This window comes from Ursus arctos, unplaced genomic scaffold, assembly GCF_023065955.2.
Source record: "Ursus arctos isolate Adak ecotype North America unplaced genomic scaffold, UrsArc2.0 scaffold_4, whole genome shotgun sequence".
NCBI classification, from domain to species: Eukaryota; Metazoa; Chordata; class Mammalia; order Carnivora; family Ursidae; genus Ursus; species Ursus arctos.
The window spans coordinates 33,364,708-33,392,703 of NW_026623056.1; the positions used below are offsets into that span (position 1 = coordinate 33,364,708).

At 39.8% G+C, this 27,996-nt stretch overlaps 1 protein-coding gene across 1 annotated transcript; it reads right to left on the reverse strand.

The window, feature by feature from the left end:
* Positions 1 to 498: 498 nt before the first annotated feature.
* Positions 499 to 27,991, reverse strand: POGLUT1 (protein O-glucosyltransferase 1). Its single transcript, XM_026493950.4, has 11 exons — positions 27,829 to 27,991; positions 27,010 to 27,100; positions 25,753 to 25,896; positions 17,975 to 18,110; positions 15,673 to 15,794; positions 10,049 to 10,108; positions 8,342 to 8,441; positions 6,791 to 6,849; positions 5,604 to 5,771; positions 3,303 to 3,359; positions 499 to 2,826 (listed from the first exon to the last, which is right to left on the reverse strand). The coding sequence occupies exons 1-11, from the start codon at positions 27,911 to 27,913 to the stop codon at positions 2,670 to 2,672; spliced, it is 1,179 nt and encodes a 392-aa protein (XP_026349735.1). The 5' UTR covers positions 27,914 to 27,991; the 3' UTR covers positions 499 to 2,669.
* Positions 27,992 to 27,996: the final 5 nt, after the last annotated feature.

The following is a 27,996-nucleotide window of genomic DNA, read 5'->3' on the forward strand; positions in this document are numbered from 1 at the left end:
TAAACTAGCTAGAAGTTTCTGTTCTTGTCAACTAGGAGAACCTGACTACCAGAGTAAAATATGGTGGGACACTGACGTCACACAGAGGATATTCTCCAGATAAAGAAAGGAAAAGCATTACTTGTGTTACCCATGTATCCCACTTCATTCAAATAAACTATACTTTTCTTTCTTTCTAAGGAAAGTATGGCCTTCAGGAGGAAAGGTAAGCGTGGGAACTAGCTAGTGTTTTTGTTCGGTTTTGTTTTTAAAGATTTTATTTATTCATTTATTTGAGAGAGAGTGTGTGTGAGTGCTGGGGGTGCTTAGGAACAGGGAGAGGCAGAGAATCTCAAGCAGATTCCACACTGAGCACAGAGCCCGACGTGGGTCTCAATCTCATGACCCTGAGATCATGACCTGAGCCAAAACCAAGAGCTGGATGTTCAACTGACTGAACCACTCAGGCACCCGAGGACCTAGCCAGTGTTAACAACAAACAACAACAACCTTCAACAGTTATGGGGATAAAAATTATTTTCAAAAACATACATTTTTCATATCTTTACACACCATCCTCATACCACCTACATTGTGGTAAACAGATAAGTATAAAATCTGAATAACATTTCCTGAATTTAAATACAAAGATGCCCTTATTGACTATTCAAAGAGCAGATAAGAATCTGCACTGATCCAATTCTTACGGTCTTGTCCTGTCCCCCTTAGGAGCCAATGGCTAATCTATCTGTAAATAGGATCTAGTCAATTCAACTGCCTCCATCCATCTGTCCATCCATCCATCCATCCATCCATCCACCCATTCATTCTTCCAATAATTCTTTATATCTACTCTGTGCGAGGCACTGTACTGGATAGTAGAGACATCAAGATGAGTAAAACATGATTCCCACCCATCAAGAAGCCCACAGAACAATAGCAGTAATAGTCAAATAATTACAGTGCAATGTGATGTGATATAATAGGCATGAGCAAAGTTTTATGATAGCCCCTAACTGCCCAGAGGAATGAAAGAAAAGATTCAGAGATGGGATGCTTGAGCTGGAACTTGAAGCAAAATGGGAAATTCCCAGGGAAATGCAGTTTCAGCTCCTAATCCAAAGGACAGAAAATTCTGTTTCTAGTTCAGTGACAGGAAAATTAAAACACAGAGAGAAAGAGAACATCTACTGGGGCCTCATACCAACAAGGCAAAACTACAGTACATCTCTGAAATCCAGACTGCTTATCGCTAGACTTCTGGCACCTAAACACATGGTCCCCGTGAATTTTTAATACTCAGAAACAAAACAGCTAACTTTCAATGTCTGCCTTATTCTAGGCAATGATCTTACTAAGGATATTCAACTCCTCTAAGAAAGCCCGTAGACTTAAACTTTTGTGGAAGGAAGTTTAAAAAGCCAAATACATTTCTCACCAATGGAATAAAATCCCTGATTTGATATGACTGAACCTCACATTTACTAACTTTGAAACCAACTAATACTGAACAGTTCTTAAGAAGCAAAGGAAAAGAGTTGATTTCAATGTGGAAAAGTTGGGCCTAAGGGACAAGGTTGGTTCTAAGTCATCAGACTCTATGGGTTTTTATCTAAAAAGTTTTCTTCATTTTTGACTGTGTTAGGGAGAGGATCCTGAGAGATTAAACTACTATCTAAATGTGTTTTTCAAAAAGGGAAAAAAGGGGAAAGGAAGTACTCCAATATGGATTTGCACTGAAATATCTCCAACATAAGTAAGTGCTCAAGTTGGATGGTCTAAACTCCCAGTGTAACATTTCATAGGTGAAGACTCCTTGAGGTCCCTGCACACCTCTGAGGATATGGACTGCTGCCAATTTGAAGAGGAAAAATATTAAGGGTGTGCAAGGAGTGAGGAAGAGCTGCTGCTTTAAGCACAATTCCTTTAAAGAGTGAGGACTACTTCCTAAATTTATTAAGAGGTTTTTGTCTTTTTTTTTTAAATAGAGACCATAAAAACAAGTGTGTGAAGGCACAAAAGGGGAACTTGAAATCCAACTGCAATAATTACTCATGCAATTGGCCCCTTTTTATGTAACATTATAGAAAGCTCCTGAGTACCAAAAAGCTCACGCTTTAAAAAAGATAACTACCACATCGTTGCATGGTACATCTACTGCTTCCTTAGACCTTTCAGGAAATGATCCCCAAGTATTTTTCACAAACCCTACAGGGCTTCCTACATTAAAATACAGTGACAGAGATCAAACAGAGATCAAACCTAGAATAACTGCAGAATTGCGGTGATGAGCTGTACTAGTTCAAATTATTAATTTTCTGCTCCACGTAATGGGACAAAGTATCATCCCACAGACACAGTCAGTTTCACAGTGATGGACATACATGTATGGATGATCTGAGGCACAAGCTGTGATTGGTCTTAAGAAAATAAAAAGTAGAATTGGGTTCAAAACCCACATCTCATGATTTCTGGTCCTTATTCAGCCAAAGCGTTGAGCTGCTTCATGTCTGTATTATACACATTCTGGATCTTTCTCGAGAGTTGCTCTGGGTGCAGCATGATAAGGAAAACCAGATATTTGGCTTGATAACAGTATTCAAGGTATAGGCGCCACACTCATGGTAAGCTTCTCACCACAGGATATCTGAGAGCTGCTGCCAGAGAGGAATGTGGTCCGATGATGACTACTAGAGTTCAGTTTTCAAAATTTTGGGAATAATCTGATCATAGCCTTTCCTTCTTGTTACATTATAGGACAGGAATTTAGAGTATTCAGTCAACAGGCTCTCCCAGTAACAGGTGACATCTTCCATCTGCAAATGGTTCATAATAAACTGGCTTCCCCTAGAGACAAGATTAACAAGAACATTTAAAGCACAGCATTAAATAATACTAATAGCTTACATGTGACTGCTCTCCTTGTGTCAAGCACTGTTCAGAATGTTTATGCTTTATATGAATTAACTCTTGATTCTCAGAGCCAACAGCCATCCTATCCACACACATGCACTTAGCAATAAAACTTCATATTTGTTTTCTTAAAAACAAACACATAAGGAGTGAATGCTCAAAAATTCTGGGAATGCTCAGAAATTGTGAACTTGTTTAATTACCTCAAAGATTTCATCTACTTCTATAAAGGATGGGTTTGGGACATATGTGAATGTGTGTTTTCCTCCTGGACAGCTTTAATTCTGATTACCTCTGTATAGTGAGGATGAAATCCAGATATCACCAAGATAACAATATTCATATACCTTTAGCTGGGGCAAAATGGAGATGATAAAGTAAAATAGAAAAGGAAAATGAACAGAGCTTACCTCTCAGCAATTTCTTGAGCCACATCATCATTTGCTTTCACAAAATGCAACAACTCCCTAAAATTGAAAGAATTATTAGACTCTGAAATATAGACCAAACTAAGAAAGAAACACCATTTATATACACTGGCACAAAAATAGACAAATAGATCAATGGAATGGAATAGAGAACCCAGAAATGGACCCATAACTATATGGTCAACTAATCTTCAACAAAGCAGGAAAGGATAGCCAATGGAAAAAAGACAGTCTCTTCAACAAATGGTATTGGGAAAATTGGACAGCACATGCAGAAGAATGAAACTGGACCAATTCGTTACAGCATACACAAAAATAAATTCAAAATGGATGAAAGACCTAAATGTGAGACAGGAATCCATCAAAATCCTAGAGGAGAACACAGGCAGTGACCTCTTTGACCTTGGCTGTAGCAACTTCTTATTACACATGTTGCCGGAGGCAAGGGAAACAAAAGCAAAAATGAACTATTGGGACTTCATCAAGATAAAAAGCTTCTGCACAGCAAAGGAAACCATCAACAAAACTAAAAGGCAGCCGATGGAATGGGTGAAGATATTTGCAAATGACAAAGGGTTAGTATCAAATATCTATAAAGAACTTACCAAACTTAACACCCCCCCCCAAAAAATCCAGTTAAGAAATGGCAGAAGACACAAATAAACTCTTTTCCAAAGAAGACATCCAGATGGCTAACAGACACATGCAAATATGCTCAACATCACTCATAATCAGGGAAATACAAATCAAACCCATGATAAGATACCTCACACCTGTCAGAATGGCTAAAATTAACAACACAAGAAACAACAGGTGTTGGCAAGGATTTGGAGAAAGGGGAACCCTCTTGCACTGTTGGTGAGAATGCAAGATCGTGCAGCCACTCTGGAAAACAGTATGGAGGTTCCTCAAAAAGTTAAAAACAGAATTACCCTATAACCTAGCAATTGCATACCAGGTATTTACCCAAAGGATACAAAAATACCGATTCGAAGGGGTAGCTGCACCCCAATGTTTATAGCAGCATTATCAACAATAGCCAAACTATGGAGACAGCCCAAATGTCCATCAACTGATGAATGGATATAGAAGTCATGGTGTGTGTGTGTGTGTGTGTATATATATATATATATATATATATATATATATATATAAAGGATTATATAATGGAGTATTATTCAGCCATCAAAAAGAATGAAATCTTGCCATTTGTAACGATGTGGATGGAGCTAGACTGTATTATGCTAAGTGAAATAAGTCAGTCAGAGAAAGACAAACACCATATGATATCACTCATATGTGGAATTTAAAAAAGAAAACAGACGGACATATGGGAAGGGGGAAAAGTAAAAATGGAGAGAGAGAAACAAACCACAAGTGACTCCTAATGACAGAGAACAGAGGGGTGATGGAGGGAGGCAGGTGGGGGATGGACTAGATGGGTGATGGGTATTAAAGAGGGCACTTGTTGTGATGAGCACCGGGTGGTGTATGTAAGTGATAAATCACTAAATTCTACTCCAGAAACCAAATACTACACTATATGTTAACTAACAAAATTTAAAAAATAAAAATAAAAACAGTTCCTTAAATTTGAAAAGAGAAAAAGAAAAAAGAAAGAAAGACCACAGACTGAGATCTATGGTTAATCTCTAGATAGGTAGATAACGTATTATTTCTTTTTTAAAGCAAAGATATTAGAGTCCTCACGGGACCAAAACAACAAAAACAACAACAACAAAAGCCCACACACAGGCTAAAGGCAACCTGTTGTAGATTTGGGACATACTTGAGAAAACAGAGAAATGTTCAATGATACACATCAAAAATCAATAGTGAAGAAAAATTTCCCTTCTGTCTCCTGCTCCTGCCCCTAGAAGAGGGCACTGGGTTTACTTTTCTGGCCCTTTTCCGTATCTCTTCTTAGTTCTTCCCATCATGTGAGAAAATTTGCCTCAGCTTCACTGGGGTCAGTTCTCACGTTGTATCTGAAAGTCCCTTTGACAATATAACAACATATACTATCCTTATCTTTAGTCTTTGAGAGATAAGAGCTTTTCTACTGTGTACTGAGTGTTACATTTCAAACTAGCGTTACAGCACTTTCTCAAATTAAATCTCACTTATAGCCTAGTTGAATAGTGACGCTATATATGCAAACCAAGTAAGGAAAAAAAGCTTTCACGGGAAAAAGTCATCAGTAGTAAATGTCTTAAATGGCCGGGGCCTTAGAGGCAGACTGTGGGAGTCATTAGGCACTCTGCTTGGGGGAGAGCCACTCACTGGACATTGGAGAGATCTGTTTTGACTGGGATATAGTGAACCCACGGCTTCAGCTGTGGATAGAAGAATTCCAGCCACTCATCACCAACATGGAAAACAAGTGAACGACACAGGAAGAGGTGTTTGAAGCGGAAACTTGCAGCTACGCCTCGAAAATTAAACAGATACCTGGGAAAGAAAGAGCAAAATATACTTGATACTCTTCGTCTGCTGCCACAAATATCTTTTTCTTCCTATTCCCTCCTCTGCTTCTCTCCTTTTATGACCCCTCACCTCTCCCTTCCTATTTTCAGCTTTCCAGGACACATCTGCATGTCCCTGTACGTTTCCAGGGGCTACTGACTTTTCCAGGGAATGTCAGGGTGAGGGGGAAAGGAGGATTCTTTCTCCAGACAGAGCTAGATAGGGCCACAAGCTGGGTGCTAGACAGAGATACAATGCTCAGATGGAGACAGTACCTTATGCTTTCCTATAAGTTTTCCTGGGCCTAATGTCTCTAACGAGTCATGGCTCCCCAAAACCTTATTTCTCCCATAAGGTATCCCACCAAAAGCCTCCGTTGGTCCCTGTTCCCTCTTCTTCTGAAGTCAGGAGAGGAGAGCTAGGAATACATAATCAATCTTCAAAGAAACACCCTCTGGGAAAAAGCTATCTTAGAACATTTTCTTTTCAGCATTTCTTATGCACCCATCTCCAGCTAGAGTTGCTTCTACCCTATACTTCCCACTGTGCAGTGTAATCAGCATTCACTTCTCTGAATCCCCTCACTTCTTCCTCCTGACCTGGTTTTACCTGTTCACCTAATCCTTATTCCTGGCATTGAATTATATTATTTCAGTTACATATGCTTTATTCATTTTGAAACATAAACCCTAATGAACCTGAAAAACACTTCATCTAACTTCAGTTCTTGGCTGGATGGGTGTGGAGAGAGGGAGTCCCACCACTTTGCTTACTAGCAGCAAGGTCTATAGAGGCAGGGACCATTATTATCATTGTCTCTGCAGTTCCCACAGAACTCAGGTGAGAGCCTCGTCCACACAGCATGGTCTCGGTAAACAACCACCAAATGAATGAACAGGACTTTGATAAGCCCCAGCTGGGCCCTAGTATTGAAGTTCTCCCCTCAAATGAAGCTATTCCAAATGCGACAGGGAAGCCAAGAGTCAGGAGTCCTGAAGTCTTACTTGTATTTGCAGTGATCCACAAGATGGACATCCTTAGCAGCTGGCTTCCCTAAGGTATCCTTTAAGTGAAAAGGAAGTTGTTAGCATTGAGAGTGGTGATATTTACTGAAGACCAACATGCAGCAAGCATTAAGCATTCCATCAACATGACCTCATTTGAGTGTCCTGAATAAACACATTCAGAGACATTATTATCTCATTTTATAGACGAAGAAGCCAAGGCCTTGAAAAGCTGGGAGACTTGCTCAGGGCAATGTGGACCTGAGGAGAGGAGCAAGGGTTTTAACCCAGGGCCTGTCTGATTTTAGAGTTTAAGCTCCCAGGGCCATTTGGATCCTTCTCTGAACTTAGAGGTCCTAACCTGCAGCATGTTTCACTCTGTGTAAATTATACATCCAGGATGTTACAGGTGGTGGCTGGTGGGCTTGGAGGTGTAACCCACACACAGATTTTGTTGGGGATACAAAGTATTTAAAAATAAAAATGCAAACCATTGCCAACATTCACAGGTGGTAAGATATTTCCTACAAAAATCCAGATTTCCAAGTTTTCTTATAAAAAGAAAAAGGAAGTTCTGGTAAACTGGGCTCTATTCCCTTGGCAGCAATGACTGGACCTCTAGCTCTCTCTCTCCTGCTCACTCCTGTGGCTCCCAGAAGCATTTGAGTTTGAGACCGCATCTGTATTCCAGCTACCCTGCCAGCTGGTAAATGTCTTAATGAGGGCAATAAGTCTTGTTTGCTTTCACAGCTTCCCACAGTAGAAGCTGTGCTGAATGGATACATTTTTCATATTTTTGTTTTTCAACAAATTTCTTAACCTTTTGCTCCTGTTTGATTAAAACTATCAAATAATACAACTCAGATATGCTTAGTTTTCCCACAAGAAGTTTAAAACATTTTTTCTTACCATCTTCATATGGTACATGGAAATTTCAAATGAGGACATTTAGGGCTTAAAGTTCTTTGAATAAGGCAAGAAGTCATAGAGTTAAGAGGACAGAGATGAACTCCAACCTGAAGGAGCCAGTCATTGCTGGCTGCACCTTACAATTCACCTCTCTGAATCCCCCACTTCCTCCTCCTGACCTGATTTTACCTGTTCACCTAATCCTTAGTCCTGGCATTGAATTATAATACTTCAGTTACATATCCTTTATTCATTTTGAAATGTAAATCCTTATTTTTAAACAAATGAAGACGCCTGGACCCCATCCCCGGAGACTCTGATTCATTTGATTCATTTTCTTAAGCTCTCTGATTGGACTGTATAGTCAGAGTTGAGAACCACTTGTTTAAACCAGGGGTTGGTGTCCATAAAACGCTGATGTCCTCTGGTTTAAACCTTCAAAGTGGTAAAAAATACTACTTATAATACGGCCCAGAAAAGCAATGTGAGTTTGGAAAAGAATAATTTACATATATGCTAATACATATAAGTTTGTGGAACTTTCTCTACATTCATCGACTGCTGAGAGGAAACCTAAGGTGGCAATGTTCTTTGAGCGAGAATGTTCACTGCTATGGTTCTATTCAGATGATTGGTGATTACTTTCATAGATTTCCAGGCCTGGTTTTTGGTGTATTCTGCATCAACAAGTTTTGGATTTTTCCGAGATAGAAGAATGAGAGGATCTCGTTCTGGACTTGTCCTATAAAAGAAACATGTGTCATAAAACAATGTGTCCCACACGATAATACTGTTCCTAGTCTCTGAAAGGTAAGCAGTAATCAGACCAATGCAATGACTGTACACACAGACGGATAATTCATTGGTTATTTTAATAGCAGAGATGGGGGTTACTGGGCCCTGCAGAGTACAGATGTTCCTGGTTGCTCCCTCCTGTACCCTTCAGAGACGGGGAATATTGGGCCCTTTTTTGCTTGCGTCTAATCTTTAAGATTATGTTGTTCTGGGCAGTACAGACATATCCCAGGTAATGAGTTCCCTTTCAGCAGGGTTCACGTGGCCTCTATAATCATTAGTAGCCACAGCTGTGTGACTAGGTATTCTACCCCTCCCCAAAATAGCTACCTGACCTTTGTTGTCTGTGTTCTGTACAGTCCAGCACAATATTTAAATTAAAAAGAAAACTAAAGGGCTTAAAAACCTGAAGATTATATGTAGAAAAACTCCTAGTTATGGTCCAAGTAGCAGATGGTCTTGACATTTGAGGGGTCCTGGACTTCCTGTGGACCACTCTCTAGAAAAGTGTCCACATCCCCATATAATTTATAACAAGTCCTAGAACTCTTCAAGTCCACACACAGGTCCCAAGTTAAGAAGCTAGGATTTCAAGATCTGAGAATCAGAGAAGTTGATAAGGACCAGTAAGCAGTGGCTGCTGGGCCTGTCTGCATCCTCAAGTTCACTGCCCAAGTAAATAGAATGTGTGATCTCTGACAAGGACTGACCAGGAAAAGGACAAAAGCCTTCTCCCTGTTCTGTTCATCTGTACAGCAGATATTCATCATGTATCTGCATGCTAGGTACTGTTCTTGGCACTGGGGATGTAGGTCTGAGCAAGATGGAGAGGGTCCCTGTCCAGCATTTCCCTCTCCTTCCTCCCCTGCTTCCCTTTCCATTTCCACCAGTCTCAATCTGTGCTTTCCACCACTATTTGGCAGCCACATGGCCTCATGAAAAAGGCAGTCAGGACAACTGGTAATGGTTCCTGCAATGCCAATAACTAGCTGAGTGACTAGCAGAGGGCCAGGTCAGAAGATCACTGTAGAAAACTATCATCTCTCAGGCAAGAGGACAACTCAGCTGTTCTCTTCAACATATATTTGATACCTAACACACTCACGGCACTCTGTTATTACCTGTTGAATGACTAGATGAAATTCTTTCAATTTCAGTTCAATTAAGAGTGATTTGGGCAAGGTGCGCCTGGGTGGCTCAGTCAGTTAAGTGTCTGCCTCTTGATTTGGGCTCAGGTCATAATCTCAGGGTCATGAGATAAAGCCCTGAGTCAGGCTCTGTGCTGGGTGTAGGGCCTTAAGAGCCTCTCCCTCTCCCTCTCCCCACCTCCCCCCCCCCCCCCCCCCCCCCCGGTCACATGCATGCACTCTCTTTTAAAAAAAAAAAAAAGACTGATTTGGGCAAATACTTTGAGTTCTTCTCTAGTCTAAAATTCTATGATTCTACGTTTACTTCTTAGTTATCCTAGCTTTCTCCTTGAACTACAGTTCTTCACACCCTCGAAATAACTTGAATCTTACAAATATCTTTGTAAAATATCAGAAATACAGTCACCTTGATCCTCGGAAATATGCTGTAGAATTTTTCTTTTTCCATGGCCACTGTGCTGCTGACCTAAAATTAGATTTCAGTTAGTTTCTATGTTTTTCTCTTAACTATATGAGGATGTGTTCTAACCATTTCTGAAGATTAGTTCAGAACGTCACATTTTTAAATAAGTCTTACCCAGGCTCTCAAAAGAAAAAGCCCTGAATGACATTATATTCCCTTGTTGTTACTTCACTCCTTTGGAGGTGCTAGTCAATAATATCTACAGTCCATTGCTCCATTAATAAGTTAACAACACTGAAAGAAAAGTTCCCAGGGTACCTGGGTGGCTCAGTCAGTTAAGCATCAACCCTTGATTTCAACTCAGGTCGCGATCTCGGGGTCCTGAGACTGAGCCCCACATCAGGCTTCTCATTCAGCGGGAAGTTGGCTTGAGATTCTCTCTCTCCCTCTGTCCCTCCCCCTGCTCAGGCACATGCACACGCACTCTCTAAATAAATAAATAAACAAATAAAATTTTTAAAAAATTTCCCAAGCTCTAAATGACATGTTTAGAGCTGTTAAATGCAATACAACGAGGATTTCTTCTCTACTTTAAGTAGAGTACTGCTATTGATAAATTTAAAAGGCAAAGAGAACTGCAGAAAATATCAGAAATTGAATTAAAGGCAAGAAAACAAACCACTTCTTGACTTCATTTTTTTTTGATGCATAAGCAGTATCACCAGAAATTTGTCTGATGTTGCAAAGCACCCTGATATTCTCGAGACTGTACTAAGTGCTCCATCAAAGTCCCTGAAACTCGGTTCTCAGTACACATTACCATGACCAGCTTTCCTTGCTGAAACTGCTAGCTCACAGATACATCATTCTTAACTTCCTTCGTAGGAACCCTACACAGAAGTTGCCCATTGTCTTCCTCTGAAAAAGGAGGGGAAGGGCTGAACTGGAGTTAATGAGGGATTGGTGTGCTATTTACCATAATGGAGAGACTTAGGGTATAAACTTGTTAGGTAGAGATACTGTTAGATACATAAATGTCACATTAGTCATTTTCTCTCAGCTGAGAGCATTGCTCATTTTCCTGACCCATCCTATAGCTCTTTCTTCCTGGACCATCTTTACCGGATTCTCTAGTCCAAGGCCTGAACTATCTACTGCTGTGCCCCATACGCCGCCCCCCCCACCAAAACAGAAACACCATAACCCTGGGTTATTTTTGTTTTATGAGATTTTTTTTTAGCAGAAAAAATGATATATCCTCATTATAGAAAATTCTAATGGAAAAGCATAAAGTAAAAGTGGAAAAAAATCATCTGGAACCTTCCCAATCCCACTTGTAGCAATTTAATGTTTCTGTGAAGAATTTCCTTCCAATCATCTCTCCATATCAGTGGTTCTCAACTGGTGGTGATTTTGCCCCTTTCTCCCAGAAGACATGTGGCCATGACTATAGACATTTTTGATTGTCATTAGTGGGGGACTGCTACTGGCATTTAGTGACATTAAGACCAAGGATGCTAAATATCCTGCAATGCACAGGGAAGCCCCCTACAGCAAAGAATGATCCAGCCCAAGATGTCAATACTACCAATATTGAGAAACCTTGCTCTACATAACAGAGATCATGTATATACATATATGTGTGTGTATATATATATATATATATATATATACTCATTCTTACAACCTCTTGAGGTGGGTTTTATTACCCCTACTTTACAGGTGAGGTTCTTGAGGCGCTAAGCAGTTTTTCCAGAGTCACATAGCTAATAAGAGACAAAGTTTGAAGCCAGAGTTCCTTTACTTTGCACTCATGCACAATATTCCATTTTATAGCCACATCATAATTCACTTCATTACTTATTCATGGGCTTTTAAGAAGTTTCCAACGTTCTGCTTTAAGAAACAACACAGTAGTGAGCATCTTCCTGTATCCATCTTTACATACTTGTCTAATTAACTCTTCGGGATAAATTCTAGAAGTGAAATGGCTGGGTCAAAGATATACACATTTTATATTTTGATATATACTGCTAAACTACCTAACAAAAAAGTATCAATTTATACTGAAATTTTTAGTATGAATGTCCTCGGTCCCTGGGAAGGCTGGATTTAATATACACAGACTTGTACCATCTCTGTTTTCCCTCTTCCTCATTCTTCCTATCCACCTACCTGCCCCTCAAAAGACCTATGTTAGGGCTTTTTTCCCCAGGCGAGGGTTCAAAGTGGCACCCTGGTGCTGACTCAGACCTCTTTTATAACCACTCCGTGACAGCAGAGACAGGAATCTTTAAATGTACAGAAACACTGAGTTCTTCTACAGAGTGAGAAGTAAGTCAATGAGGACAAATTCCCAAAAGATTAGAAAAATACAAAAATAGCAGGCAGGCATCAATGCAGATAAACAGGCAGATTATTAAAGTTTCAAATTAAGAAATTAAATCACATGGCTAGAGCTTCTAGATGGAGGGCTCTAAAAAATAAAATTGTAATTTTATGATCATACTTTTATTTAAAGATTTTATTTATTTATTTGAGAGAGAAAGGGAGAGCACGCGCACACGCACGCGTGGGGGAGGAGAAGAAGGGGCAGAGAGACAGGGAGAGGCAGACTCCCCGCTGAGCAGGGAGCCTTATTCAGGGCTGGATCCCAAGACCCTGAGATCATAACCTGAGCTGAAGGCAGATGCTTAACCAACTGAGCCACCCAGGCACCCCATAAATAAATTCAGTTGAAAAATAAGAAGGAAAGATATTAAAAGAAGAATATGTTCTTATAAGCTTGGATTTTAAAACATAATACATCTCCCTAAAAATTGCTTAGTAGTTTACAAGGTGGGGGGGGCACCCCATAAATAAATTCAGTTGAAAAATAAGAAGGAAAGATATTAAAAGAAGAATATGTTCTTATAAGCTTGGATTTTAAAACATAATACATCTCCCTAAAAATTGCTTAGTAGTTTACAAGGTGGGGGGGGGGGGCACAGAAACTACACAGTGGAGGAATTGGCAACACCTTGACCAGGTGATCAAAATTAACATCTCCGAAGACGTGTGGATTATGTAAATTACTTAGGTAAGTATTCAGGCCCGGGACGCATAAACTGAATCTAATCATGAGGAAACAGACAAAACCAAACTGAAGAACATTCTATAAAATGTACAGGCTGCATTCTTCAAAATGTTAATGTTATGAAAGAGAAAGACAGACCGAAGAGCTGTTCCAGATCAAAGGAGACTAAACAGACATGACCACTAAATGCAACACACGAGCCTGGATTGTATCCTGTACTGGAGGTAGAATGTGCCACATAGGACATTATTGGCATAATTAAATGTTGTACCAATATTGTTTCCTGAATTTGATCATTGCAGCATGGTTATAAAAGAGAAAATTCTTGCTCTTGGGAAATACACACTAACGTATTAAGATGTCAGGGTCATAAGGTGTGCAGCATACTCTCAAATAGTCCAGAAAAGAAAAAATTGTGCATATATTACATATGTGGCCTAAAAGTCTATCATAGAAAATAATGAGGTAAATTATTATCCACACAAAAGAATATCATGTGACTGATAAAATAATGAGATAGCTTCATAGGTACTGACATGGAAAGATTTCTAAGACACTGACAAGTCGGTGGGAAAACTGCCGATGTTAGACATACATTTTTATGAGCATGTACAGGTTTCATAATCAGAAAAAAGATTGTTTTTAAAGATTTAAGAAACAAAGTAGGGGGCGCCTGGGTAGCTCAGTCGGTTGAGTGTCCAACTTTTGATTTCGGCTCAAGTCATGATCTCAGGGTTGTGAGACCAAGCCCCTTGTCAGGCCCCACACTCAGCACAAAACCTGCTTAAGATTCTCTCCCTCTGGGGCGCCTGGGTGGCACAGCGGTTAAAGCGTCTGCCTTCGGCTCAGGGCGTGATCCCGGAGTCCTGGGATCGAGCCCCACATCAGGCTTCTCCGCTGGGAGCCTGCTTCTTCCTCTCCCACTCCCCCTGCTTGTGTTCCCTCTCTCGCTGGCTGTCTCTCTCTCTGTGTCGAATAAATAAATAAAATCTTTAAAAAAAAAAAAAAAGATTCTCTCCCTCTCCTCCTGCCCCTTCCCCCACCCAGCTCACACTCTCTCTCTCTTAAAGAAAAAAAAGTAGATGTAGAGCAGGTCAAAAAAGAGCTACAAGAAGAAGGAAGAATGTGAAAAGGGTATTTGCAACTACCTGACAAAAAAAAGGATTAGATAATTAAGGCCAAGAATAACCTAAAGAAAATTTGGTTAAAGACCTTTTTATTTTTCCCTTTCAAAATTACGTTCAAAACAAAAAGCTACATGGGAAATGATGGTCTCAATATCTGGAGAGCATAGGTAAGGTTAACTGGTAGTGTGGACACCTGGACTTCAGGCCTAGATTGGCTCCTGACCTTAACCAAGTCACTCAATTTCTCTGGGCCTTCCTTCCCTCATCCCTGAAATAAAGAGTTGAAAAGGACAATTTCCAGTTCTAGTTCTACGAAGTATGAGACCAAGGTCTCTTAAAAAAAAAATAATTTTGGGGGCTCCTGGGTGGCTCAGTCAGTTAAGCATCTGACTTTGGCTCATCAGGTCATGATCTCAGGGTCCTAGGATCAAGGTCCCACATTGAGCTCTGTGCTCAGAAGGGAGGCTGCTTGTCTGTCTCCCTCCCCTAGCTTGTGCACTCTCTCTTTCTCTCCCTCACTCCTTCTCTCTCTCAAATAAATAAAATCCTAAAAAAAATAATTTTCAAAATACACCTACAGGATAATAGACTCGTTCTTTACCCAGTGGCTCTAACTGCCACTAAGGACTGCAGCCCTACCCATTTCTCCAGGAAAGGGACATTCTTTTCACCCTCTTTGAATCTCCAGCCACGTGTGGTACAGGTGATAGATATTTGTGGAAATAAAGTTGAATTAAATTTTTGCTTTCCCAATACCTGAGAGAAGACCTATAAAGACCATATTTCCAGAATTATGCTAATTAGGTACCAATGTTGATTGAAGCATTAATGTGAAACGTAGCCAGGTAAGAAATACCCACAGCTTGGATGGCCTGGACAATCTAAATTCTGAAATGATAGCAGATCGAGTCAACAGGCCCAGGCAGTCTCAGTAGTGAATCAGGAGGACCCAGAATAAGCCTGTACTTGAGACACCTCCAGGACATTTATGCCCTCCGCAACCCCACCTCAAGGACTTTGCTCTAAATTATAAAGTATATTGATGTTCCTCCAAGTAATTCTCTATTCTCCCTCACAACATGGTCATTCATTTTTTTTTTCTAATTATGAAAGGAATTCACTCTTATTTGGAGAGTCTTAAAAATACAGAAAAATTTAAAGAAGAAAGGAAAGGGCTCCTATAATCCTTTACACAAGGCACTGCTGATAATTTTGGGTAGGTTCTTCTGCTCTTTTCCTATGGATATATGAGTATTTTATACACATACAAAAGTGCTTATACACATACAAAATGGTTAAGCAGTTTTTCTTTTATTTTTAACTTAAAAGTTAGTCATTTTAAAGTAAATAATTATGTATACGCTACTGTTTATTTCAACAAGACCTACAAAGAAGGACAAAGAAAACCTCTCTAAAGGACCTACCTTACAAGATCTTCTCTGAAGAGGTCCCACCGTCCAAGACCTGTAGGATAAATTGGCCAGACAGCGGGTCCCCCTTCCCAGAATGTCCAAGCAGGATACATGATATCATGGTACTCTGATGTCTTCAACAGAAACAGAAAGGTTGTTCAAAATCAGTCTCAGAACAGAGAGAGAAGATGCAAATTACACTCACGCCACAGGATCTGGACAGAAGTCTTGCTCTAGTGTTAACATTGCCAAACATCTATTTCCCCTAGTCTGCAAAGTCTACACTCTAGACATTAAAATGCAAAAATGACCATGGGTTAAAATTCATGGACTCACTGAATCCCAGAATTTGAAATCTCATTAAAAGTCAATTTTTCCAGTTACCCAAAGTTCTGTTTTTCTAGAGGACATTATTACACTGTTAGGGTTTTTAGTTTATGGAAATAAAATACCTAAATCTGAATGATCATATAGCTCTCTCATCTTTTAACTGCTATTACACTTGTAGTGTATACTGTCTTACCAGTTCCTGGTTATTTCCTAAATGGGTCTTTTGAGAACAAGAATCCCAGTGCAATGGTTAAGAGCATGGGCTCCTGAAACAGAACATCTGAGTTTGAATGCTGATTCTACCTCTTTCCAACTCCAGGCAAGTTACTTAATTTTTCTATGCCTCAGTTATCTTTATGATGGGAGAAATAATACCAATAACATTATCTATCTAATGGGCTTTGTTTCAAATACTAAATGAGTTAGTACATGTGACAAGTTTAGACCAGTGTTTGGTACATGGTAAGTACTCGATAAGTGTTAATTAGTATTACCTAATACTGTGGTACTGTGGCGCTCACACTGGATGGTCAATAAATTCTTGGTTATTTGTTGATCAGGACTAGAAAGTGCTGATGGGCAGGATGGGGAAAAGGATATTATCCCACATCTTTTGAAAAAAGTTTAAAACCATTTGTTCCCCTTTTTATGGTTACTTCTGTTAAAATTCTGGCCACTGACAGACCTCTAACTCTTTGGTTTCCTCACTGGAATTACACATGCAATATGCTGTTCACCTTTTCTCAAATACTCTAAAAAAAAATGGTATGTGATTCATCAAGCAGCTCAGACTTGATGGGTGCTCAACAGAAGCTGAACAATTCCTATAAAGTTGAAAGACTAAAATCCCTCTCTAGGGACTAGGAGTCACTGGTTTAAAATTTTTTTAAAAAAGGAGAGAAGTAAAGATGAAAAGAAAGTTTGTATACTGATGGTCAGACTTTATCATCCACCAAAACAACAAATAAATAACAAACATAAAGTCCTTACTGACGTACATGGGAGCCGCTATCTCTTCCTCTGGGAGGGTTTTATGATAAACAGCGAGACCAAGCACTTTTGAGAAATGAGACTAGACCATGGGAAATGCAACACCAATGTGGCCTCAGCCCACTTGCAACACAGGAAATAAGTCTAGAGAGAAAGTAAACTGTGATAAAGAAAAAGTATGGATAAAAGGTCCCTCTTTGGAGAAACCAAATCAGAGATGGTGTTCCTTTTCTCAAAGTCCATAGGGTTTTCCTAAACCTGTTCTTCCCCCATAGACTCTTCTGTCCATTCTCTTTGAGGCCTCCTCCCAAATGTGTTCAAGCCTAGTCTCAGGAACCAAGACCCATCCCTGCCAATACACATTTGCAAGAACCTGAACACTGAGAAGATATTAACTGTCCCAAGTTCTCCAAGTCCACAGGAGTGAGCTAGTACTCCTATTCCTCCATAACTAGACCCAAAGATCACTCTCTCACATACCCCTCTTGGATACACCAGGCCTATCCCCTCAACGCACTGCTTAGGCACAAACTGTGTGGAGATATCTACCACCTTTAGTTTCACTGTTAGCCATCCTGAGCCCCTCGGATAGACTGACAGACAGGACAGATAGGACTATATATATACGAGCTCAACAAATATTTTTTAACAAAGGTGTTCCCTGACTCCAAGCCCATGAGCTATCTTGAGCCACCTTCTCCCATGCTCTGTAGACTCTCTGAACCTTGCCTTCAATGTCCTATTGGTTCTTCAGGCCTCCATCATTCCCTACCTTCATCCCTAGCCCTATAGACACTTAAGCAATCTTACTCACATTACCCATCTCCTCAGTCCTATTGCTCAGCCACTGTGAAGCTAAGAGGGACACAGACCAATTCCTGGAAACCAGGTCTCATCCTCACCATCACCCATCAGACTCTGTCACAGGACAATCATCTACTCATACTCTAGAGGACCACCCTCCATCTCACCATACAGCTCTTCCTCTACTTACCTTACTGAAGGAGAAGACTGGAATGGCAGGCTCCATCCATTTAGGAACCTGAGGATAATCTCGTACATTGATCACCATTTCCATGTCCGGAAGCTGCCCGATAACTTCCAAAATAAAGTGTTCAACACCACTACATCTGCCAACCAGAAATACCACAAATTCACCAGACTAGTGCCTGCTATAGGACAAAACAGGGTCCCATTCCCACTTTGAAAGCCAGTGTCCAAATTATCAGCCCACTGCAAAGATTCCTGAAAGCAATGCTTCTGAAAGGACTTTTCTACTCTTTTATATTGTGCAAGTCATCTTTCCTAGTTAACCTGCTCCAGCTTACAACACTCAGTGAAATTTTCCAACCAGATCAAAAGTTTGAAGGATGTATTATTGCTACTACTACCACCTCTCCTCTATCTATTCCTAGTTTTTTTTTTTAATTTCCCCTTTTGTTTAATTAGAAAGCAAGATGCAGATTTTGATAGCAACTGGAAGAAGCTAATTTTCTTTTTTTTTTTAAAAGATTTTATTTATTATTTATTCAACAGAGATAGAAACAGCCAGCGAGAGAGGGAACACAAGCAGGGGGAGTGGGAGAGGAAGAAGCAGGCTCATAGTGGAGGAGCCTGATGTGGGTCTCGATCCCATAATGCCAGGATCACGCCCTGAGCCGAAGGCAGACACTTAACCGCTGTGCCACCCAGGCACCCCGGAAGAAGCTAATTTTCTAACTGTGTCCCTTGGGCTTTGCTTCTCACAAAGACTTTTTTTTTTTATTTCCACCATAATCAGTCTCATAATTTAGGAGGAAAGATAGGACAACTTTTATTGCCTTCAACTTGAGTACAGAATACTATCAAAATCAGTTTTGCACACCAGAAAAGGAGTGTTATGTACACAATCATGAAGACTGTCATACAGGCATTCTTCAGAGATACTGCAGGTTTGGTTCCAGATCACCACAATAAAGTATATATCACAATAAAGCAAGTCAAATGAATTTTTTGGTTTCTAAGTTCATACAAAAATTATTTATACTATACTGGCATCCATGAAGTGTTCAATAATAGTATTATGTCTAAAAAAACCAACATGTATATCTTAATTAAAGATACTTTATTGCTAAAAATGCTAACAATCATCTGAACTTTCAGTGCGTTGTAATCACTGACCACAGATTACCATAACAAATACAATAATAATAAAGTTTGAAATATTGAAAGAATCACCAAAATGTGACACAGAGACATGAAGTGAACAAATGCTCTTAGAAAAATGGCACCAATACACTTGTTTGACACAGGGTTGCCACAAACCTTCAATTTCTTAAAAAAAAAAAATGCAGTATCTGCAAAATACAATAAAAGTGAAGCAATAATAGAATAAGGTATGCCTGTACAGCTTTCTGGTTAGACTCTCCAGGAATCCTCAGAGGATTTCTGGAACGAGAGGATACACTGGCAGCTTAGCTCTTCTGCCCCATCCTTTGAGGTTCTGACCAGCACTATCCTGGGGGCAGCATTCCAAGGTTCGACCAAAATTTTCCAGCAGCATAGAAATGGCTGACTTAAAATATTGATTTATATATAGGGAGGTTACTGCAAAAAATATCAGTGATTCATAAACAAAAGAAAAGATGCTCAACCATATTAAAGAAATGCCCCAAAAGCCAAACTTGTAAAAACCGAGAAAGAAATGGTGGTTGCCAGGGGGTGGGGGGTGAGGGGCTGGGACAAATGGTGTTTAAGGTTACAAACTTACAACAAGTAGTAAATAAGCCCTAGAGATCTCATGCACAGTGTAGTGAATACAGACAACAAACTGTATTATAATCAAACTTGCTAAGAGACTAGACCTTAATTATTCAACTACTAAAAAAGAAAGGATAATTATATGATAGAGGTGTTAATTATCACTACCAAGGCAGTCATGTTATAATATATAAATGGATCAGATCAACATGTTGTATACCTTAAATTTATACAATATTATACGTCAAATATATTTCAATTAAAAAAAATTTAAAACAAAGTATTGCTATGACAAAAAAAAAAAAGTGCTGAAGCTAGATGCTAGTCTTCCCTAATCAGATTGCCAAAGATCAGAGTCCAATAATACACAGTATTGCTGAGAGTATGAGGTGTATTCTGAGCATGTGATACAATGGTGGGGGAAGTGAAAATAGGCACAACTTTGGGGTGGCTGGCTGGCTCAGGAGAGCACATGACTGATCTTGGGGTTGTTGAGTTTGATCCCCATGTTGGGTACAGAGATTGCTTAAAAGAAAAAAAAAATGTAAAAAAAAAAAAAAAAAAAGAAAGAAAAAAGGCACGATTCCTTTGGAGGACAGTTTGCTTCTACTTATAAAGATTTTAAAAACACATTAATTGGCCTACTTAACCCTATTTCTAGGAATTTAGCCTGCAGATATAACTACCTGAGTACTCAAAGGTATAAGTACAAAGATGTTCACTGCAGCATTGTTTGCATTTGTCAAAATTCAAAGGGGAGTGGTGGAGACATTTAAATGTCCATTGACAGAGGGCTGAATAAAGAAGTCCATACAATGGATTACTGTACAGCCATGAAAGATGAGGTGTACCCTATAAACTCGTAAGGAACAATTTCAAAATGTACAGTTATATGGAAAAGGAAATTAAGTTGAAGAACAGAAGATACAGCACGTTCTAATTTGTTGAAGAGTAGACAACTGCTTATCCACAAACTATTTCTGGAAGGATATACAAGAAACTTGTAATCGTGGTTGTCTTTTGAGAGGAGGATTCAGGGACTACAGGTCTAGGGGTTGAAGGTGGTAGAGAATCTTCCTTTTCATTGTATATATTTTGAGGTTACCTAAATATTTTACCATGTGCATGGAAAAGTCCTTTGATAATAAATAAATAGAACTGGTTAAAAAGTTAAAAAATATATTATTGCTGTTCATTTACATTTAAGAGCTAAAACATTTAATATTTTTTTCATGTTCAGCTTCCAAAATAGCACTCTTTTACATACTGTAAATTCCATTTATAATTCCATTTATATAAAACCCTAGGAAACGATCTCTAATGACCAAAAGCAAATCGGTGGATGCCAGAGGACAGGGGTAAAAGGATGGCATGGCAGACAGGGGTGGGGGAGAGGGACTGCAAAGAGGTACAAGGAAACTTTTGGGAGTGACAGATATGTTCATTATCTTGATGTATACACACATGAAAACTTATCAAATTGCCATTGCATCAAAAAGAATAAAATACCAAAAAAAAAAGAAATAAAATACCTAGTAATAAATTTAACCAATGAGGTAGAAGACCCGTACTCTGAAAATTGTAAGACACTGATGGAAGAAATTTAAGATGATACAAATAAATGGAAAAGGTATACCATACTCATGGATTGGCAGAATTAATATTGATAAAATGCCCATGCTCCCAAAAGCAATCTATATATTCAATGCCTCTATCCAAATACCAATAGCATTTTTCACAGAACTAGCACAAATAATCCTAAAATTTGTATGGAACCACAAATGACTCTGGATAGCCAGAGCAATCTTGAGAAAGAAGAAAAAGCTGGAGGTATCATAATCCTAGGTTTCAAACTATACTGTAAAGCAATAATAATCAAAATGGTATGGCTTGGCACAAAAATGGACACATAGATCACTAGAACAGAACAGAGAGCCCAGAAATAAACCCACACTTGTATGGTCAATTAATCTATGACAGAGGAGGCAAGAACACACAATGGAGAAAAAATAGCCTCTTCAGTAAATGATGTTGGGAAAACTGGACAGCTACATGCAGAAGAATGAAACTGTACCACTTTCTTACACCATATACAAAACCAAACTCAAAATGGATTAAAGACCTAAGTGCAAGGCCTGGAACCATAAAACTCCTAAAAGAAAACAGGCAGTAAACTCTTGTATGTTAGTCTTAGCAATATCTTTTTAGATCTGTCTCTTCAGACAAGGGCAACAAAAGCAAAAATAAACAACTGGGACTACATCAAACTAAAAAGCTTTCATACAGTGAAGGAAACAACAAAACAAAAAGGCTACATACTAAATGGAAGAAGATATTTGCAAATGATAATATCTGGTAAAGGGTAAATACAAAAAATATATAAAGAACTCATATAACTCAACACCAAAAAACAAAAAAATCCAATGAAAAAATGGGCAGAGGACATGAATAAACATATTCCAAAGAAGATGTATAGATGGTCAACAGACACATGAAAAGATATTCAGCATCACTAATCATCAGGGAAATGCAAATCAAAACCATAATGAGACATCATCACCTCACACCCAGTCAGAACGGCTATTATGAGACAAGAAAAAACAAATGTCGGGAAGAATGTGAAGAGAAGAGAACCCTCATGCACTGTTGGTGGGAATGCAAATTGGTGCAGCCACTGTGGAAAACAGTATGGCGGTCCACCCAAAAAATTAAAAATAGAAATACCTTATGATTTGGTAATTCTGCTTTTAGGGGTATTTATCCAAAGAAAACAAAAATACTAATTCGAAAAGATATAGACACCCCTATGTTTACTGCAGCATTATTTACAATAGTCTACATATGGTAGCAACCTAAGTGTCCATCAATAGATAAATAGATAAAGATGTGATATATATATATACATATATACATATATATATCATGGGATATTAATCAGCCATAAGAAAGAATGAGATCTTGGCATTTGTGACAAATGGATGGACTCAGAGGGTATTATGCTAAGTGAAATAATTCAGACAGAGAAAGACAAATACCATATACCAAGAAGACTTAATAAATAAATAAATAAATCCACATTATTTCACTTATATGTGGAACCTAGAAAATAAAACAAAACAAAACAAATGAATAAACGAAAAGTAGAAACAGATCCATAAATATAGAGAACAAACTGATGGTTGCCAAAGCGAAAGGGGGTAAGGGGATGGGCAAAATGTGTGAAGGAGAGTAGGAGCGACAGCTTCCAATTACGGAATAGGCTAAAAAGTACAGCATAGGGGATACAGTCAATGGTACTATAATAGTGTTGTATGGTTAAAGACAGAAATTACACTTGTGACCATAGCATGGCATACAGAGTTGTCCAGAATCACTGTGTTGTACACCTGAAACTAAGGTAACATTGTGTGTCAGTATGCTTCAATAAAAAGTCATAGGGAATATACTCGATAATACTGTAATCACTTTGTATGGTGACAGGCGGTAACCACATGTACCATGGTAAGCATTCTGTAATGCATATACATGTGGAATACTATGTATATCACAACATAGCACTATGTTGTATACTTGAAATTAATATAATATTGTATATTAACTATACTTCAATTAAGAATAAATTAATTTTTAAAAAAGATAATGAACATAAACTTATCAAGTTGTATACTTTAAGTATGTGCAGTTTATGTCAGCCATACCTCACTAAAGTTATTATTTTAAAAATACCATTCTCCACCATCTTTGAAATGACATGTCTCCAGTCATTTAATTAGATGGTGCTCTGGTTCCTCAGCAAAATCTCTCAGCTCATCCTTGAAATGCTGAATTTACATTTTACTTTATTCAGAATAAAAATTTTTAAATGTCATACAGGCTTCTCCAACTGGGTGAATTAAAAGTATCTTGACTAGAAAGACACTGTTTTTGGCTAGACGGGAATCTGAGATATTATTCAACTGTATCCATTTCATTAAGGATACTGGTTCTGAATATTTCATTTTGTTTCTTTTTTGCTCAACTCTGTTTCCTTAGTTGTGTATGTAGTTGAGATAGGGAACTTTCCATGCATTAGAGTTACAGACAATTTTATTGTCAGTGAAAGGTCCTGTGCTCCCTTAAGGACATTTCTAAGAGCTCATGATTCTGACCAAAATGTTCTGAGGTATGTGCCTTTCAGAAACTTTGAAAGTATTTAATTTCATCTGGAGATTGTTCAGCTAACTAGTAAATATTAGTTAAGCTTTCAAAGTCTAACAATGTCTATACTCATACTTTCGTTCTCATTTGTAGAAATCAGAAATTCCTCTACACTCATAACCTGTGAAGTCTGTTATTGTCCCAAATAATGAAACAAATGTCTATTTAAAACACCTCAATAGGGGCACTTAGGTGGCTCAGTTGGTTAAGTGTCTACCTTTGGCTCAGGTCATGATCTCAGGGTCCTGGGATCAAGCCCTGAGACAGGACTCCCTGCTCAGTGACAGGACTCTCTGCTCAGCGGGAAGTCTGCTTCTCCCTCTCCCTCTGCCTGCCCCCACTCATGTTCATGCACTCTCTCACTCACTCTCAAATAAAAAAAATCTTTAAAAGAATAAAATAAAATACCTCAATAATTTTGCCCACTACCACCTTATTTGCCCCTGACATTTGATAACAAAAATGTAATTGTGATTACTTTGAGGTAGTAGGATATTAAGTGATCTTCATTTTCTTTTTTGTTGTTGTTTTTACATATTTTTAACAATGAAAATGTAGTAACTTGTAATAAAGTTGTTATTAAGAAAAATTCCTGGGGTGCCTGGGTGGCTCACTCAGTTAAGCATCTGCTTTCGGCTCAGGTCATGATCCTAGGGTCCTGGGATCCAGCCCCACATTGGGCTCCCTGTTCCATGGGGAGCCTGCTTCTCCCTCTCCCTCTGCCCGCCACTCCCCCTGCTGTGAGCTCTCTCTCTGTCAAATAAATAAATTAAATATTTTTTAAAAATTATGTCCATATGGATAGATGTTATTTGCAATACTGCTCATTTACTTTTTTTTTTTTTAAAGATTTTATTTATGGGGTGCCTGGGTGGCTCAGTTGGTTAAGCGGCTGCCTTCAGCTCAGATCATGATCTCGAGGTCCGAAGATCCAGTCCCATGTTGGGCTCCCTGCTCAGCAAGGAGTCTGCTTCTCCTTCTCCCTCTGCTCCTCCCGCCTCTTGTGCGTGCTCTCTCTCTCTCATAAATAAATACAATCTTAAAAAAAAAAGTTTTATTTATTTATTTGAGAGTGAGTGAGAGCATGTGAGCATGAGTGGGGGAAGGGGTACGTTACTTTTAATGACAGAATAGAGATTGTTTACAAAGATCTTAGGCAGGGGAATACCATGATCTCTAAGTTTTGTACTTTGTAATTTTATAAAGATTTGAGTTAAAAAAAAAAAAAAAAGACTCCTAAAAGGGAGGTTTCTCACTTGTTGTATAAACATATAATGCTACCTAAACCCAACTTCCAGGCTCAGTCCATGACCCTCCGTAATCGCCCCCAGCCCTCAGCCCACCGATATGATACCTCAACTCTCAGACTTGAATTCCTGGCTAGTGTAGGCTGTGTAATCTGCAGCCCCAGTTACTCTTGTCTTTCCGCCACCTTTCTTCAAATATTCAGTATCTAGAACAATACTTGAGCCATGATAAACACTCAATGCTTCTCCTCCTTGAGCCCAGCTCGTTCCTGCCAGGTCTCATGAGCCTGTGCCCTCAGCTTCTATACTTGGGGAAAGACGAGCAGGACAGAGCCATAGCCAGTACAACCAGTGATGTGCCTAAGCCCTAAGAAGAGAGAGGAGACAGACTTTAATACAGGAGAAAGGGGGGCAGAAGTTGGCAAGAAAAATCCCCAGGTAAAAAAAGCTTGTCACTATTTTGTAGTCCCTCTGAAATGTGAGCAGAGATTCACCTGTGAGTTCGTTTAATTAACTTCTCTACAAAAACAGTATCAAGTAACTCCATATATAAGAAGATCAGAAGATATATCTACCTCATGATTCTTACCTTGAAGGGAACATGCAGTCATTCTCTCGGTATAATCTGTTCTTAATGATCTGATAGTGGGTCCCTAGTTTCCGTCTGACTACCTCCGCCATCATCTTCCTGGAGATACCTCCTCGGAAAGGAGTCAGATCTTCATCTATGACCCTGGGAAAGAATGTGAATCATCAAGGAAAGCAGGTCAAGAAAGTGGTACCATTTCACCTACTTCCTATCTGTGGGTTTCGATTTAGTATTAGAAAACAGAGTAAACCAGGGAAAGAATAGAGGGCAGGAATGAGCAACGTTTCCCCCCAAAGCACATAGGTAATCTAAACCAAAAACAACAAAGCCACAAAGAGAAAAAAGCAAGTCAATTTCTCTTCTTCCTCGCTCCATCTGGATTGCCGCTCCTCTGCCTGATGCACATTCCTCCTTCGATACTCACACAACACACGTCCTCCAAGTCACCGCAGTCCCACTGACCTCCCCTTCTCTGAATCCCACAGAAGGTATCATCTATGCCTAACAGTCTGACACCGTCTGATGTCCTTGGTCTCAGACTGACTCCCTTATTCTGGTCTGTCTGGTCCCCACTCAGCTCACAGACTCTAATAGCCTGACAGCAGTAACCAGAAATTACACTATTTTGTATCCCTTTTAAAGTTCAGTACATAGTTTTCAGTAAGTATCATAAGCATTAGGTGAATTTTTTGAGGAGTCATAGAATAACACAATGAGGAACTGAAGGACCCTGTTATTTAACTGATGAGGAATCTGAGATCCAGAGAAGTTAAGTGACTTGCAGCAGGGATAATTAGTGGGAGATCTGCAACTAGAACCCGAAAGTAATCTTTCTACCACACCACCCTCTCAGCCATAATTTGCATACTTTAAAAATAACCACGAACCTTATGATTAGGTTCATTTATAAATCTGATCATTTCTCCGACAATATCTACTGAGTACTTACTGAGGGCCAGCACCAGAATTGCAACACTGATTAAGACCTAGGCCTTGACCTCAAGAAGCTTTCAGTCCAGCGGGGAACACAAACAAGTATGTGTAGCTAACTCCAAGAAGTAGACTTGCTGACACCACCTGGGGCTCTTCTATCCTAGTACATTTTTGTTCCCTAGAAATAGGAAACCCACCGCAGGAAACTTGTCTTTTATCAAGGCACGCTTGGCCCTCTGATCACTGTAACCAAGGTCTCTTGGGGATTTTAGGGGACTTCTTGTGACAAGCACTAAACTCTCAAAGACACATCGAAGAACTCACCCATGGTAGCAGCTGCAATTTTGACTTGAACATGGTTCATAATTCTCCAAAGACCTGTTAATTTGGTCAATAAATACTTTCCATTTTGAACCTTCAAGAAGTGAAGTAAATGAGAGTTAACAAAATACCCTGAGCATTGTCATTTGCTAGCAGCAGGCATGCAGAACCAACAGACGGCCAAAACTTTTTCACACCCCTTCCCATTCCACTGGTGGAAACGAAACGCCAGGAAGGTTTCATTCTGTAACTCTCCAGCACTCATGTCAAGTCGGCTTCTATTCGGGCTGTCAGGTGTCCAAGAAATTGGAAAATACCCAAGCCTGGCACTCAGAAAGCTATGAATAAACTGGTGACACGTATTCTCACGTTTTTCTAATCAAAGTGAACTTTTATAAAGAGGCTCAGTTAAAAGCCACAGACATTAATTCTCCCTTCATCTCTCTGGTAATTCACCAAGAACCACAGACATACACACGCACGCACACGAATTACCGCCAGTGTGTTTTAGGGAGGAGCGGTGTAACCAAGCGCAGGCGACACCCGCTGTAGATGACACAATTCCCTCTCTTCCCCACCATCCAAATCCCGAAAGACGGGTTACTCTCCAGGGTCCTGGTCAGTAAAAGCAGCGCCAGCCACCAGACGCTCTCACTCTCCGCTCCAAGGCTCCCCCGTGCCCTCTGCCCAGCTTTGGTCTCCAGCGGGCACAGCATCAGCTGGCCGCCCGCCGCACCGGGGAGCCAGGGGGGCGGGAGAGCCCCTCCAGACCGGAATCAGACCCGGAGCCCGGCGGCAGGCTCTGCCCTGCCCGGAGCGCACCTGACTCCTTCTGGCGGCCCGGCACTGGAGGCAGTAATAGCAACAGCAGCCACAGCCGGACCTGCGGGCGCGCCCACCGCTCCATGGCCCGCAACCCACTGCGGAGTCCCCGCTTCCGCGCTGGCGGAAGCGCAGCCCCGCACAAACATGGCCGTGGGCGCTGCACCA

Coding starts and splice junctions, on each gene's coding strand:
- POGLUT1 (XM_026493950.4), bottom strand. CDS start 27,913: ATGGAGCGGTGGGCGCGCCCGCAGGTCCGGCTGTGGCTGCTGTTGCTA. Junction 18,111..25,752: donor GACTGCATGTTCCCTTCAAG/GTAAGAATCATG, acceptor TCTGGTTGGCAG/ATGTAGTGGTGTTGAACACT. Junction 6,850..8,341: donor AGGCCTGGAAATCTATGAAA/GTAATCACCAAT, acceptor TTTCACTTAAAG/GATACCTTAGGGAAGCCAGC.